Consider the following 16320-nt stretch of genomic DNA (forward strand, 5'->3'; position numbering starts at 1 on the left):
ACGCCTGACAGCTCACTGTCCTACCAGGCTGTCCCACAGGGCAGGACACGCAGCATCGCCGGGACAAACGTGTCCACAGGCTGTGAGGCGGCGGTGCTGGCCGGGGACCCGCAGGGACCGCAGGCCCTTGCCAGCCACCCTTCGGGCGCGGGCACCCAGGGGCCTGTCACTGGCCCAGAACTGCAGGAGACAGAAGACTCTGCAGCACCGAGTCGAGGCCCTCCGCAGTCCCTTGTCCCTTCCCTGCGGGCGCCGGGGTGTAACTTCCAGCGAGGACTGCGGGGACAGCACGGAGACCCAAGGAGCAGCAGGGGCCCGGCCGCCACGTGGGCCCGGCCGCGTAGAGAGCTGCAGAAGCAGACATGGGGGAGCCGAGAGCGCAGCGCGAGGGAGACGTCACTGCCGGCTTACGCTGCGCTAAATCACCTGGGTTTGGGCAGCGCCAGACTCTCCAGTACCCACAGTAGGTTTGTACTTCTGAGAACCCAGGTGCGTTGTTCCAGGGACCTTACGTGAATGCGCTCACTCCCCCTTCTCCAACAGCACGGTCAGTGGGCACCGCTATGCCCACAATCCGCGGTGTGGAGGAGGAAACTGAGGCACAGGCGGCTACAGTAACTGCTCCAAGGTTACACTGATGGCTAGTGGCAGGGAATCACCCAACTGAGGAGCATTCGAGACATCAGGCCGGGGGCCCCCACCTGTCGGAAGGAGGTGCTTTGGGATGACCCGGCTGCCCTCGCACTGCAAGAAAACAAGGCAGTGTGCATCCAGCTTGTTTCTTCAGAATCTACGGAGGGCATGAGGAAAAACACCAAGAACAAAGAAACCCTCTTCTTCTGTGCAGTGTGTGGCTCCTCTTATTCATGAACCACCCAGGGCACTCTAGCGGTTTGGTCTGCCGAAGCCGGCATTCGCTCCACTGCCCTGGGTCTAGCTATACAAATGCTGTGAGACCCCACATGGGACAACATCGAGCCCAAGCTTTCAACCTTGGCTGAGCATTAGATGTCCCTGTGGGACTTAGGAATAAGATTGCTCTCTGGGTCGCCCCAGGCTGATTGAATCAAATCCCCGGGAGTGGGGGCTGTCCTGGTACCTGTTGTTGGGGTTGGCTTAACATCCCCAGGTGATTCTGAGGTTCAATCAGCATCAAGAACCAGACTCCCGGGGCACCTGGGTGGTCAGCCCATTAAGTGTCTGCCTTGGGTTCAGATCACGGTCTCATGGTCCTGGGATGGAGCCCATGCCTGGCCCCTTGCTCAGCGGAGAATCTGCTTCTCCCTCTCCCTCTCCACCTGCTTGTACACGCTCTCTCTCTCTCTCAGATAAACAAAAAATCTTTAGAAGAAGAAGAGGAGGAGGAAGAAGAGGAAGAAGAACCACCAAACTCCTGGGGCGCCTGGGTGGCTCAGTCAGTAGGTGTCTAGTTCTTGGTTTCGGCTCCAGTCGTGGTTTTCGGGTCATGAAATCGGTCTCCATGCTCGGCGAGGCGTCTGTTGGGGTTCTCTCTCTCCCTCTCACTCAGCGCCCCCCCCCAAGTGCTCTCACTCACTCGCTCTCTCTCAAATAAACAAATAAATAAATCTTTAAAAAAGAACCAAACTGAGGAAAGGCCCAGAGAGGAGCCACGATTGGCCAGAGGCTGAAGATTAAGGAAGAGGGGAGCCAAGTGTCCTGATTTCAATTCCAGAACCCATCAGAGCTTTACTCTGCCCCAGACTGGGACAGCTGCAGCAGGAGACAGGCAGCAGGGCGTGAGGCCTCCCGGGGTGTGGGGCGCCCTCGGAGCCTCGTCTCTGCTGCAGTCGTTCTGACTGGAGGCATGCTCAGCGCCTCTGCTTCCCCTCAAGATCCTGTGGCCCCCTGCGTGGCGAGGACTTCTTCCACTGCAGACTTTGCCCTGGCCTCCCTCTGGCCCGGAGGAGAACCATCCTCTGGTTCCCCACCGCCTCCATGGTACCGTTTCCCCAACATTCGTCAGGTGGCTGGGCCACCAGCTAAAACACTGCATACCCAACTGCAAATCATCTTGTAGTATAAGTAGGTCCCATGCAACATGTATATGTTTATTTGCAAAAATCTGGCAATGCTACCCAAAAGAGCATAGTGACTCTGGTCTCACCGAGCCAACTTGAAAGGGAAAAGAAGCAGCTTGCTCAGACGACACAGCCTCTGGCTGTTAGCCAGAGCTCTTTTCCCCAACATCACTCAGCACAATTATACTGTAATTTAATAAAGAGTTAGAGTTTGGGGGAAAATATAATTAGGAGAAATGTCACTCGATTATCTTGTTCCTTTATCTCTGGCAGCAGATGCGTGAGTGGGCGGTGAGCTGTAGTTCAGACAGGTGGTCACTGGACGGAGGCCGTGAACTCCCGGAGGTGCCGGGTGCGGCGGTGCTCTCCCCGGAGAGGACGCATCCCCCGCAGAGGGAAGGCCGCGGCCTCGCGCAGCTGGCCCGGGCCGGGCAGGACGGCACAGCGGGGCTGGAGTTACAGGACTTCAGGTCTCAGACATCGGGCCTCGGCCTTCCTGAGGCGGCACAGTCCCCCCACCGTGGAGGACTGATGAGGATTTGAATCCCAAAGCTTCTGGGAGCTGAACCCAATGAATCTGGGAGCCTGTTCCTTCAGCAAATCTGCAGAACGACCTTCCATCCCCTTAGAATTTATGGTGATTCTGATTTGAGCCTCAGGAAGCACGTTTTTTAAAAGAGCATGACTGGACATGAGGGAGGAGGGACACTTCCTTGTCTGATGTGGACATGTGCTCCTGTCTTCCCCCAAACCTGTCCCTGCCCCTGGTGATGGCTTCACTGTCCTCCCACCCAGAAGCCAGGACACCCTTCTCTGCACCCTTCTCTGACCTCTCCTGGCAGACCACGAGTGAGTTCCTGGAGGGCCTGCCATACATCAGATTCACTTCTCCCTCCCTCACCCCGGCATTTCCCCCGACCAGTCCACACTGCAGGCAGGAGAACCAGGCAGGAGCTGCACATGATTCGGTCTGGGGAGACAAAGAGCCTCCTCGGGCTGGGAACAGGAAGGGGGAATGGACAGAGGGGTGCTCAGAAGCATTCGCTGACGGGTAGGCCAATGAGGATCAAGGCTGAGAAGAGACCAGAGACCACACCCGGCTCCTGGGCTTGGCGACCTGCTGGAAGGGAATCCAGGAGGAACGGGGAGCAGGTCTGTTCCACACGGGTTTGTGGCTGAATGATCAGACACGGGGCTGCAGGTTGTCGTGCATCCCGCCCATGAACCTGAGATGGAGATGTGGGTTGTCACGCATCCCATCCCAGGGACATGCACAAGATTCCTCAGGGAGACCGAACAACAGGCCCCTGGGGGGCACCAGCACAGAGGAGGTGCCTGGGAGACCGAAGGGGCGACTGGGCTCTTAGGGAGTGGTGTCCTGCCAACCAGAGGAGGACTGGTGCAGAGAGCTGAGGCCCACTGAGGCAGATGCACCAGAAAGCCGACAACTGAAGCGCCTCCAGGCCTCAGCTCCGTAAGCCCTGCGCCTAGTGCCCCCCTGGCCGAGCCTCGATAGCCACGGTGACCCTCACAGAGCCACAGCTCGACTTCAAGTCCCACCCCTGGCTGGCATTATATGTCATCCCCAGGGGGCCCGACCCCTGCCTGGGAGACAGCTGGATGTTTAGCCAGCGACACTGGGCCTCGTCACAGGCAAGCACCACAGTGCCCTCGGGGTTGCTGTAGGTGCACCGGCTCCAGACAGACCTCTCCTCCACCCCCAGGTCCCAGCTGCTCCCTGGGTCCCCATACTCCGGCCCTGGGGCCTGGAAGCCCAAGTGATCCCGGGTGACAGGACACACCAGCTGCTCCTCCTTTAGGGCAGGCAACACCTGGCCCTTCAGATAGGCGGGGCCCGCACAGTAGGTCTGGATGTTGAAGAGCCGGTCGCTGTACTGGTACAGCCACTGAAAGAGGTAGGCCAGGTGGCAGTCGCATTGCCAGGGGTTGCCGTGCAGGGCCAGGTTGAACAGGTTGTAGTTGCTGTCGAAGATGCCCTTGGGGAGCGTGGTCAGGAGGTTCCTAGACAGACTGAGCAGTTCCAGATTGGACAGGTTCTGGAAGAGGGCTGGGTGCAGGGCTGTCAGGTTGTTGCTGCCCAAGTAGAGCTTAACCAGCCCCTGAAGGCCTCTGAAGACGCCGGCCGGGAGGTGGGTAATGGCGTTGTGCGACAGCGTCAGGGAACTGAGGCTGGACAGGTTGGCAAAGGCTCCCTCGCTGATGGCCTCCAGCTTGTTGTAGGACAGAGACAGGACCAGCAGGCCAGGGGTAGGGGCGAAGAGGCCGGCGGGCAGCACCCGCAGCGCATTCCCCTGCAGGCTCAGGAAGGTCAGGTTGCCCAGGGAGGAGAAGACGGAGAGGGGCAGGTGCCCGATGGCATTGCGCTGCAGCCACAGCTGCTCCAGCCGGAAGAGCTGGGAGAACACCCCCGGGGGCAGCTCTGAGATGGAGTTGCCGTCCAGGAAGAGCTCCCGTAGGCTGTGCAGGCCACCGAACACGCCCGGGGGCAGGCCGGAGAGCGCGTTGTTGCTCAGCCTCAGGGTCTGCAGGCTGCCCAGGGGGTCAAACAGCCCCTCGGGCAAGTGGGCCAGCAGGTTCTGAGCCAGGTTGAGGCTCTGCAGACGCGTCAGAGGCTGGAAGAGCCTCCTGGGCAGGCTCTGGAGCCGGTTGCCCTGCAGCTGGAGAGACTCCAGGGCTTCCATGTGGCCGAAGAGGCCCTCGGGCAGAGCCTCCAGCAGGTTGAAGTTGAGCGTGAACTTGCCCAGAGAGGTCAGGTTGGAGAAGGCGGCGGAGCTGAGGTTGGCGAAGGCACCGCCCGTGACCTCCAGGTCCTGCAGCCTGGGCAGCCCCCCGAAGGCGTCCGGCCCGAGGTGCTGGAGTGGGGTGTTGAGGAAAACCACCTTGGTCAGGTTGGGGCTGCCGCTAAAGGCCCTGGACCCGAGTGCGCTGAGCGACGTCTCCACGAAGACGATGTCGGTGGCGAGCGGCGGGATGTCGGGCGGGACGGCAGCCAGCTCGGCGTCGGAGCAGAAGAGCTCCTGCGCGAAGCAGTCGCAGCCCACGGGGCAGGGCCGGGCACACCGGGCCATGAGCAGGAGGCAGACCCAGCGCAGCCAGGCCCCGGGCAGCATGTCCTGGTCCCGGGGAAGAGAGAGCACAGGTGATGCCTAATCAGGGCGTGAGGCCAGGGGGTGGCGGGGATGGCAGTGGGGATAGTGGGGACAGGGGCGGCAGCCTGGCGAGCTCCACGGGTGTAGGGCTCAGACCTCCAACAGCAAGGGGCCACGGGGCCTGTCCCCGGTTGCCGGGGGGTCAGGGGCAGGGCCCACGTCCCGGCCTCCTGGTGTCCCATGTTCTCTCCAGGTGGGAGAGCGTGCAAATGAGGTCAAAAGGCATGGAAGCAAGGGAAGGGAGGGGACCGTGGGGTCTTGGAAGTTTGCAGGCAACTGGTAAAATGCGGAAGGTTATTAGCGCCTTGGAGAAGCTTCAACCATGACTGCCCGCGTTCCCGCCGCATTTCAGAGCCTCACTGTCTGCTCTCGTATTTCTGCCGGGGGTGACGGGCTCCTATCTTTTTTTCTTTTTTTTTTTTTAAAGATATTATTTATTTATTCATGAGACACACAGAGAGAGAGAGGCAGAGACACAGGCAGAGGGAGAAGCAGGCTCCATTCAGGGAGCCCGATGCAGGACTTGATCCCGGGACCCTGGGGTCAGGCCCTGGGCCAAAGGTGGGGCTAAACCGCTGGGCCCCTGGGCTGCCCTGACGGGCTCCTATCTTGAATGCGTCGCCTGCTCCCTGCTCCTGCTGCCAAATGCTCTCCTCCTGCCCACCTGCCTCCCCAGTACCTTGGAGCCCGTGGAACTTTCCAACACTGTGTGGACAGGACGGTCCCAGATACGGGGATTCCACAGACCAGTAGGTTTTCGTTTTTTGGGTTTTAAGTAAGGAAAGAGGACCGAGGTTTTAGTTAGCTAAAAAAAAAAAAAAAAAAAAAAAAAATTTAACGTAAGCATCCAACCCCAGGTCACAAATTGGTGTTGCCATGTACAGGTGTGTCTGATGGCTCAATTTTTTTCTTATATATGAACCACTTGCCAATATGTAAAAATTGAGGAATATCACATTAAAAAGTCCAGATTTTAGGATGATTTAGGAGCAGCGGCTCACATTCCCACACGACCTGACCAACCGGGGCTCAGCTGCCCCACCAGGGGGTGTGCACCCCCCGGGCACTACTGCTCCCACCCATCATTTACGGGGCTCGTAGCGGCACAAGTCCCGTGAGTTCCGGTACCGGCTGCACCACATTCCAGCCGTGTGACCTTGGGCATGTCACTGAATCCGGCTTCTTCACTCTCCTTATCTGTAGAACCGGGTAACAATAGTGCCTACCACCGCGTCAGGGTAAGTGCGAGGGTTGGCTGAGGAAACGTAGGCAACGCTTTTAGATCAGTGTCTGACATAAAGTGAGAAATTAATAAATTGTGTTAATTATTGTTAAAGATTGTAAGTCACCGTCGTAACAGAAGGGTTATTTGAACACCAAAAAGGTAGGAAGAATAGAATGGCCTTTAGATAGAATATATTTGGCTTTACTAAAAAAGACAGGAAGGAACGAAAGAAGAGAGAGAGAGAGAGACGGGAGGCAAAGAGAGAAGGAGGAAGGAAGAAAGACAGAAAGAAAAAAACCTTTGAACAACATGACCCTAGTTTTCTCAACTTACCTGCCCCCAGTAAGCACCAGAGGCGGCTTGGTGCTGGGGCATCTTGGCTCCAAAGCCCTCTTGCCGGCTGCCTCTCTGCTGCCCTTGGCTGGCTGCCTCCTCCATCCAAACGGCTCCCCATGGGCAAACAGTGCTTATGAAACCTCCCTAACCCCGCTCCCATTCAGGCACTCAATAATCTGATTTTTCCAGGAATTTTCCTGCCTAATCAATAGAGCAGGGACCGTTTCTCCCACAGAAAGCACACACACACCCCCCTCGGGGTTCCTCCGCGGTTGCAGAGATACTGCGTGAGCCCCAGGAAGTAGGAGGGAAGGGCTCCGCTGTAACGACCGTGCCTGCCGCTCATGACACCCGAGTCCGGATCCTAGACGGACAGCCTCGAGGGAACAGAGCCGCGGGCTGAAGCTGCGCTCTGTAACCCTGTCTGGGGTTGAGAAGCAAGGGGCACACATGGGTCTGAGGTTGCTACAGATAAGAAGAGGGCCCTGGCTGCAGAAGGAAGAGGTGGCCAGGGCAGCCCGGGGGTCTCAGTGGTTGAGCATCTGCCTTCGGCCCAGGGCGTGACCCTGGAGACCCGGGATCAAGTCCCACGTCGGGCTCCCTGCATGGAGCCTGCTTCTCCCTCTGCCTGTGTCTCTGCCTCTCTCTCTCTCTCTGTCTCTCATGAATAAATAAATTAAATAAAAAAAAAAAAGGAAGAGGTGGCCAGTGCCCCATCCCCACCTGCCACCTGGACTGCCACTAGGGATCCTACACAAAACCCCCAGGGATCCGGACAGGAGCCTTCCTTGACCTCGCGAATCAGGTGTCTGGTGGTATGTTCCTCTAATTCGGCAGCTAGCTTAGCTCTCTGAAATGATGGCTCTTCGTGGCTGCCCTTGTGAGCTAGGTAAGCTCATCTCTGTGCTCAGCGTCCAGCCCAGCGTTGACCTACCGTGGGCTTGGCTAGGCTTCATGAAACCGAACTCTCCATAGCTGGGATGAGCAGCTTGGCCAAGCCCGAATGGATGATCACCAGCCAGACCGTGACAGTGGACTCGAATCCTCCTCCTCCAGAGAGTAAGAGGAGAAATCTGTATCTTAAATATGCCATAACGGGCAGCCCTGGTGGCTCAGCGGTTTAGCGCCGCCTGCAGCCCAGGGCGTGGTCCTGGAGACCCTGGATCGATTCCCATGTCAGGCTCCCTGCATGGAGCCTGCTTCTCCCTCTGCCTGTGTCTCTGTGCCCCACCCCCCTCTGTCTCTATGATTAAATAAAAAATCTTTTAAAAATAAATAAATAAATAAACAAGCCATAATGCATAATAATGCATAATGATGTGCCAGTCCCCTTTGTTGTTAACTCCTTTGCTCCTTGGCTCCCAAAGGCAGTTTCCAGAAAAAAAAACTTCCACTAGAATGGCCACATACAAGGGACCTCACCTAGTCTGTCCCCACATGCCTAAGGGCATGCACTGCTGTGACATGGTCAGCCTAGGGAGGATCGACCTGGGGAGAGCACCTGGGTACCTGAAACAAGATTTAAAGTGGTGCCATAGGCTCCAGAGGTATGTGTCCCTTTGTTTTGCAAACTTCTCACCCCTTGGAGGTGTTGTGGTAGGAAGAGGGCCAGAACAGGGCCTCTGTGGTTCAGGAAGGAGAGAGCCCCCATCTACGGGGTTGGAGGAAGCAGGGGATGGTACTCACAGTGAGGGTGTGGACGTGGGCCATTTCCCAGCTATCCTCCCTCAGCCCAAGACTCATTCTCTTTGTGTCCTAGAGTCAGACAGTCTATGGCTACAGGCGCTGTCTCTAGCCCCCATTTGCTGTGTGGCCTTCGCTGAGTTGCTTAACCTCTCTGTACTTCCATTTCCTTATCTTCAAACAGCAAACTTTAATTCCACCTATTTCACAGGGTTGTTCTGGGGATTGAATGAGAAAATATGTTGGAAGCTGCAAACCCAGAGCCTGGCACACAGTGAGCGTTCATGACCTTCATTATTCGGAGCTCAGGCCAGCCCCAACTTTGCTCTAAATTTGTCACAGAGGTCAGCTATGGAAAACCTGCTGAGATCATCCAATCACCCCCTTTGTGGACCAGCAAGATGCCTCTCTATAGCACTTTTTCTGGCTGTTTCCTCCCAGCCAAGGGAAGCTTGTAATTGTTTTGTCCTTGGTTCAGGGCAGCACAGATTCTGATGGCTCTGGCCGGGATGCCCTAGACTTGGGCTCCTTTCCCAAGTGCCCTCAAGAGCAGGTCACTGGGGGCTCTGGAGATGGGAAGTGCTCCTGCCGAGGCACTGTGGGGGCTGGCAGCACAAGGGACTGTGGGACAGGAGCCAGAAGATTCCTGCTTCTCATCTGAGAAACCACCTCCACATTTCTGCAGAGACCAGCAATGCCCACAGAAAACGTTCCATACTTTCAGCAAGCCAGGGGAGTCTGGCTTTGGCAGGGGCAGGGGCAGGGGAGTGGTTGACTGGTTGCAAATGGACTTTTTCCTCTTCTCAAATTGCTTTTGGATTGATATGTTTCTGTGTGTGCCACAGGCTGGTCTGTCATCCACCACAGAGCCAACCCTCACTGCTTCCAGAGGGTGATGGGCACCCAGAGCCGCAGCCCCGAACTGTCAGAGGACTGCTGCTGCTGTACTCAGGGATGGCAATGTCCAGGTCTGCATCGCCAGCAGGGCTGGACTCTGCCCCTTGGGCCCCAGTACCTCTCAGGGCAGGAAGAGGGGCATCACAGGCTCATCTGGAGCCCCTGACTGCTCCGTCCAGGTCCCCCCAGAAGTCCTGCTGCTCCTTGGACCCCGGGCTCCCTTCCTGGGCTCCTGCCTCTGCCCCCACCCCACCTGTGCAGCGGCTGGCCCTCCACCTGCTGCCCACTGTGTCCCAGGCAGTGAAGTAAGCCCTAGTGCCTGGCTTCTGCATTTGTAAATTGAGAACAATCACGATAGCAACACTACCACCTAAATTACAGTTTTGTTAGAGTTGTGGTAATTAAATGAGATAACTGGCATTGAGTTTGTGATACAATGATATAGTAAGAAATATATATTTGGTCTCTGTCCTGGTTCCTGCCACAGAGCTCCAAAAACCCTTGAAATTTCCTGAGAGATAACAGAGGATTGTCTTTTATTATTCATAATGAGACCCTTTCAACCCACACATTTATATAAATGAAGTGACTCTCAATGGGCCCCTAGATAAGCTTCAGATTATACAGTTCAGAGGTAGCAGCTACCTCCGAAAAAGAGAATTATGAGTGATTTTAATTCTTTCCTTTTGCTTTATCATATGTCTTCTACAGTTTCTAAAAATAATAATAAATAGGTCACTTTTGTAATAAGGTTGAAAATCATAAAAATTCAGATAATCATGTAAAACACACAATCCAGTTCCAAAGACATCATTCGGGCTTCCTGGATTGCTCTCCTCCCTTGCAATTACATTGCGAAACCTCAAAAGAGCCTGTCAGCAGAGCGTAATCAGAGAAGCCGTGAACTGAGCACTGTCCTTTTTTCAGATGCTTCCCGTGCTTTGCCACCTCTACCTCCCCTTCTACCGCCCTTTCCATTTTAGAATGTCCCCATATCTCCCCATATCCCCTGTATTCACACCTTCCCCAGGAAGCCGTCCTTGCCTGCATCTCCTGTGGATCCCATAGGTCATTCTCATCCTCAGTTGAATGTTTGGGTCCTTCTGCTCTAACTTCTGGTCATTTGCACCCACCTGCCTGCCAGCTGCTGGGGCTGGGCATGCCTCCTGCAGCCTGTCTTGCCTGGCTGTACACCCCGCAGCTGGCCCAGAGCGGGGCCGAGTGTGGTGCGCTGGGTTGAACTCAGTGTGTCTGGGGCTCTTGGTCCCCTATAATCACATCTTGTGTTCCTTGTGCTTAGTGGAGCGGGGAAGCACTTGAGCTCTCCCAGGGCTGTGACCCAGGTTCAAATTCCGACACTGCTCCCTACAGGCTCCGTGGGCTTGGGCAGGTCACTCCTCCTCTCCAAGCCTCAGCTCTCCCACGCATGATTGTAACCTCATCCTTCAGGGTTAAAATTTGTCCCCAGCTGGATAATATACATGCTTACGCTGGATAATAAATACAAAGCACTTAACACAATACCTGGCAAATAGTAAATGTTCGATAAAAGGTAGCTACGTACAGATTTCATTCCTAGAGTGACTCTATCAACTAAACCAGGTCTCAAAGGGAAGCGACAGGGAAGCGACAGGCTGGCATAAACCAGGCATAAAGGAGGAGGGAACCAGGCAAACCTGGACACACGGTAGTCCTGCTTATCCCACCATTCACTTTGTGCTCCCAGAGCACACGGACCAGGTCACCTTTATCTCAGGACGTCCTTGCTGCCACCTGCCTCCTGTCTCAGACCAGCACCACCCTGCCTGGGTACCGAGGGGGCTTCTCCCCCATGGCAGAGGACAGGAACAGTGTATCCTGCTTGGGGTTGGGGACAGGCTCTGAGCCTGAGAGAAGTAACCTGCCCCTTTCCTGCCCTGCAGCCAGGATCCAAGGCAAGATTCCTGCCACATCCCCACAGACCCCAGGAGACCTACCGTGAGGGGCTGAGTGGATGCACCCCAGAAGCTCTGGCTCTTCCTAGGGAGAAGTGTGTCTGGTGTGGTCTATGGTCAGTGTGAGCCCAGCAGCCCCAGCGCTGATCAAAGTTCCGGGCAGTGGTTCCTCCCCTCACATGGACTAAGTGTTCCCGGAATGTCACCAGGTCACAGGCCGGAGAAGAAAATATGGGGCAAGACCTCTGAAGATTAACCAAATGACCCTGAACTGGTTCCATGGACAGATGGCCACTGAGGCCAAAATCCAGCTAAGATCACAGGCCTGGCCACTTTAGGACTCTGGGGCAGCCACTTGGTGCTAGAAAGTTCCCAGTAGGCTGATCCAGGGGTGAGGACCAAGGCCTGGGGTCCACGCTTACCTCCCCTCCTGGCAAAAGGCCAGTCTGGTGCCAGGAGCCTGACCTCGGCCCAACGGCTGGCCACAGGTACCTGCGTGGCTCTCGATGGCAGGAGGAATCCTAAGGATTGTGGGCTTGTTCCTTGATTTGTTTGTTTGCTTCACAAACTAGCTTTTTAAATCCTGAGTTAGAAGAGGAGAGATGGAAGGAGGTAAGTTTGGACCCAATATGGAGAGGCACACTCTCCCCGTGGGCCTAGCCAGGGGTGGAAGAAGTTGCTTTGGAAAATAGTGGTTTCCTGTCTAGGGATGTTCTTCCAAGGGCTGCAGAATGAGGTGTGGTGTTTGTGTGTGTGCGTGTGTGCGCGTAGGTGAGTGTGTACATGGCTTAAGGGGTGCAGAGTGAAGGCATGACCAAGATAAGCAGTCTCAGATCATTTTCAATGTCCGGAGTCTAGCATTCAAAGTAGACTGATGGTGGGCACCTGGGTGGCTCAGTGGTTGACCTTTGGCTCAGGGCGTGACCCTGGGGTCCTGGGATGGAGTCCCACATCGGGGGGCCCGCTTCTCCCTCCTCGGGGGGCCTGCCTGTGTCTCTGCCTCTCTCTGTGTCTCTCAGGAATAAATAAATAAAATCTTTTTAAAAAACAAAAACAAAGTAGGCTGATGGCTTTAAAAGTCTTTGCATGATACTAATATTTATCTCGAGGGGGGCCGGCAAGAAGCCGGAGGAGGAGGGTCCCACCAACTTACCTAGACAACTTTCAAAACAACCTGAACACCCACAAATTCAACCGAGATGTAAAGAGAGAGCAGCTGGAGCGCTACAGAGAGAAAAGGGCTCACTTCTAAAAGTAGGAGGGCGGAGAAAAAAAAAAGAAATGCAGTGGGGGAGGGCACGGCGCCCAGAAGGGGAGGCCTCGGGCGGAGCACCCGGAGCTGGGAACTCTGCCCCGGGCCTGGTTCCCGATTGAGAAGACTCAGCAGGGAACGGGGCGGGGGGGGGGGGGGGGCGGGTACTGGCAGGAGTGCAGGGGAGCCTTCGGGTTCCCCAGGTGCTGGGGGGGAGCACGGGGGGAGCACGGGCGGCGGCACGGGGGATCATGGGGGGGCATGGAGGGAGCACGGGGGGAGCAGGAGCGGCCTTCACCCCCAAGCCGCAGGGGGCGGAGGCGCAGGACGGCGAGGCCTCCCCCCTTCCCCTCTCAGCCCCCACCCCCACCCCCACCCCCACGCTCCCTCTCCTCACTCCACCCCCTCCCCTCCCCCTACTCCACCCCTCCCCCTCCTACCCCCACCCTCCCCCACCCCTCCCTCTCACACCCCCACCCCCACTGCTCCTTCTCACCCCCCCACCCTCCCACCACCCTTTCTCACCTCCCCCCGCGCCCCACTGTGCAGCCCGAGCCCGGCCGGGTCGCGGTGGGGACTCCGGAGCGGACACGGGCCACCCCCACTCCTGTCTCAGTACGACTCCTTTTCACGGGAGGCTAAAAATTTCCAATTCTTTTTCTTTTCCCACCTTAACGTCGGTATTTTACCAACTCTTCATTTGTAGGTTTTTTCCTTTCTGACTCTCATATTTCTACAATTACATGCCTTAGATGAATTTTTCACTTCTGGATTCCCTTCAATGTGTTCAATTTAATTTGGGGAGATACACGGGATATGGGTATTTGTTTGTTTTGTCTCCTTTCCTTTTACAATGGAGGCAGTTAGTGCCTCCTAACACGCAGACCAAAATACACCCAGAACCAAGTGGAACACCCAGTGGTCCATTCTGACGGATTATATTCCCTCTTCCTTCCCCTCCTGCCCTCTTCTTTTATCTTATGTTTTCGTGGTCGATGTTGGTCAATATAAGCATTGCTGGTTTCTATAAATTTGGGATTGAGCATCTTCTAACATACAGAACAAAATACACGCAGAACCAAGAAGATCACCCTCTAGGTCCCCTCGGGGAAACTACATGCTCCCTCCACTACCATTTCCTCACCACCACCATCCCCCCCTTTTCTTCTTTTCTTCTCATTTTTCTTCTTCTTCTTTGCATTTGGTTTTGGTTTTTTATTTTTACTACTTTGTTTTAAAATTTGTTTTTCAGGGACTCCAGGGTGGTTCAGAGATTGAGCATCCACCTTCGGTTCGGGTCATGATTCTGGGGTCCTGGGATCGAGTCCCACATCGATCAGGCTCCCCACAGGGACCTTGTTTCTGCCTCACTCTATGTCTCTCATGAATAAATGAATAAATTTTAAAAAAAATTTTTCACATTAGTGGTCTTTTTGTTTTCTTTTGTTCTGTTCTTTTTCTTTTATTTTCTGGTCTCTGACCTCTTCGGAATCATCTAGGGTGTGTTTTACTTGATATTTTTGACTCAGCTTGCACATACCGCCACTCTGCACTGGACAAAATGACTAGAAGGAAGAACTCACCACAAAAGAAAGAACAGGAAGCAATACTCTGCCACAGAATTACTGAATGTGGATTTAAATACGATGTCAGAAATTCAATTCAGAAGTACAAATATAAAGTTAAATGCAGCTCTGGAAAAAAAGCGTAGAAGACTCAAGAGACTTTGTTACTGCAGAATTTAGATCTAATCAGGCCAAAATTAAAAATAATTTAACTGAAATGCAATCCAAACTAGATGCTCTAAGTGCTAGGGTTAATGAGGTGGAAGAGAGTGTGAGTGCCATAGAAGACAAGTTGAAAAAAAAAAAAGAAAAAAAAAGAAGACAAGTTAATGGTAAGGAAGGAAGCTGAGGAAAAAAAGAGAAAAACAATTAAGAGCTCACGAGGAAAGGCTGAGATAAATAAATGACAGCTTGAGAAGCAAGAATATACATCTAATTAGGATTCCAGGAAAGGCTGAGAGAAATAAAGGACCCCAAGGTATATTTGAACAAATCATCGCTGAGAACTTCCGTAATCTTGGGAAGGAAACAGACATTCAGATCCAAGATGTAGAGAGGACCCCGCCAAAAATCAATTCAACACCTCAGCATTTAAGAGTGAAACTTGCAAATTTCAAAGATAAAGAGAAAATCCTTAAAGCACGTCAAGGCAAGAGATCCCTAACTTATAAGGGGAGAGATATCAGGTTAACAAAGACCTCTCCACAGACCTGGCAGGCCAGAAAGGGCTGGCAGGATAAAGTCAGGGTCCTAAATGAGAAGAACATGCAGCCAAGAATACTGTGTCCAGCAAAGCTGTCATTTAGAATAGGAGAGATAAAGAGCTTCCAGGATAGACAGAAACGAAAAGAATACGTGAACACCAAACTGGCTCTGCAAGAAATATTAAGGAGGACCCTGTAAAAGAAAGAGGGAGCCCCAAAAAACAATCCACAAAAACAGGGACTGAATAAGTAATATGATGACACTAAATTCGTATCTCTCAGTAGTTACTCTGAAGGTGAATGGGCTAAACGATCCCATCAAAAGACACAGGATATTGGACTGGATAAAAAAGCAAGACCTGGGACTCCTGGGTGGTTCAGCAGTTGAGCATCTGCCTTCGGTTCAGGACATGATCCTGGGGTCCTGGGATCGAGTCCCACGTCGGGCTCCCTGCATAGAGCTTACTTTTCCCTCTGTCTGTGTCTCTACCTCTCTGTGTGTCACCTCATGAATAAATAAATAAAATCTTAAAAAAAAAAAAGCAAGACCCACCTATATGCTGTCTACAAGAGACTCATTTTAGACCCAAGGACACCTCCAGCCTGAAAATGAAAGGGTGGAGAACCATTTACCATTTAAATGGTCCTCAAAAGAAAGCTGAGGTAGCCATCCTCATGTCAGATAAATTAAACTTTATACCAAAGACTGTAGAAAGATATGAAGAGTAAAACTAAATCATACTTAAACAGTCTGTCCAAAAAACAAAAAACAAAAAACAAACAAAACACAGTCTATCCAACGAGAAGACCTAACAGTCATGAATATTTATGTCCCTAATGTGGGAGCTGCCAAGTACATCAATCAATTAACAACCAAAGTAAACAGATACTTAGATAATAACACACTAATAGTAGGCTTCAACATGGCACTTTCTGCAAGTGACAGATCTTCTAAGCAGAACATCACCAAAGAAACAAGGCCCTTAAAATGATACACTGGACCAAATAGACTTCAGATATCACAGAACATTCCATCCGAATGCAACTGAATGCACACTCTTCTCAAGTGCACATGGAACTTTCTCAGGATAGACCACATACTGGGTCATAAGTCAGGTCTCAACTGATACCAAAAGACTGGGATTGTCCTCTGCATATTTTCAGACCACAACGCTCTGAAACTAAAACTCAATCACAAGAAGACATTTGGAAGCAACACATGGAGGTTAAAGAGCATCCTACTAAAAGATGAAAGGATATTAGAGAAGAATTTAAAAGATTCATGGAAACTAATGAAAATGAAGACACAACGATTCAAAACCGGTCCTAAGAGGGAAATACATCGCAATACAAAATTGGAAAGAAATCAAATACACAAGCTCATTTCACACCTAAAGGAATTGGAGAAAGAACAGCAAATAAAGCCTACAGCAAGCAAAAGAAGAGAGATTATAAAGATACGAGCAGAACTCAATGAAGTAGAGACCAGAAGCAGTGTAGAACACATCGACAAAA

General features: G+C 53.1%; 1 protein-coding gene across 2 annotated transcripts; it reads right to left on the bottom strand.

Annotated features, from left to right (window-relative positions):
• Positions 1 to 2053: 2053 nt before the first annotated feature.
• CPN2 (carboxypeptidase N subunit 2) lies at positions 2054 to 11461 on the bottom strand. Of its 2 annotated transcripts, XM_055316563.1 has the most exons (3): positions 11327 to 11429; positions 5889 to 6014; positions 2054 to 5173 (listed from the first exon to the last, which is right to left on the bottom strand). In XM_055316563.1, the coding sequence occupies exon 3, from the start codon at positions 5168 to 5170 to the stop codon at positions 3527 to 3529; it is 1644 nt and encodes a 547-aa protein (XP_055172538.1). In that variant the 5' UTR covers positions 5171 to 5173; positions 5889 to 6014; positions 11327 to 11429; the 3' UTR covers positions 2054 to 3526. The 2 variants fall into 2 exon arrangements, with proteins under 2 accessions (XP_055172538.1, XP_055172537.1); XM_055316562.1 differs by lacking the exon at positions 5889 to 6014 and having other exon boundaries at positions 11327 to 11461.
• Positions 11462 to 16320: the final 4859 nt, after the last annotated feature.

The sequence above is a fragment of the Nyctereutes procyonoides genome, unplaced genomic scaffold, assembly GCF_905146905.1.
Source record: "Nyctereutes procyonoides isolate TBG_1078 unplaced genomic scaffold, NYPRO_anot_genome, whole genome shotgun sequence".
Classification (NCBI taxonomy): domain Eukaryota; kingdom Metazoa; phylum Chordata; class Mammalia; order Carnivora; family Canidae; genus Nyctereutes; species Nyctereutes procyonoides.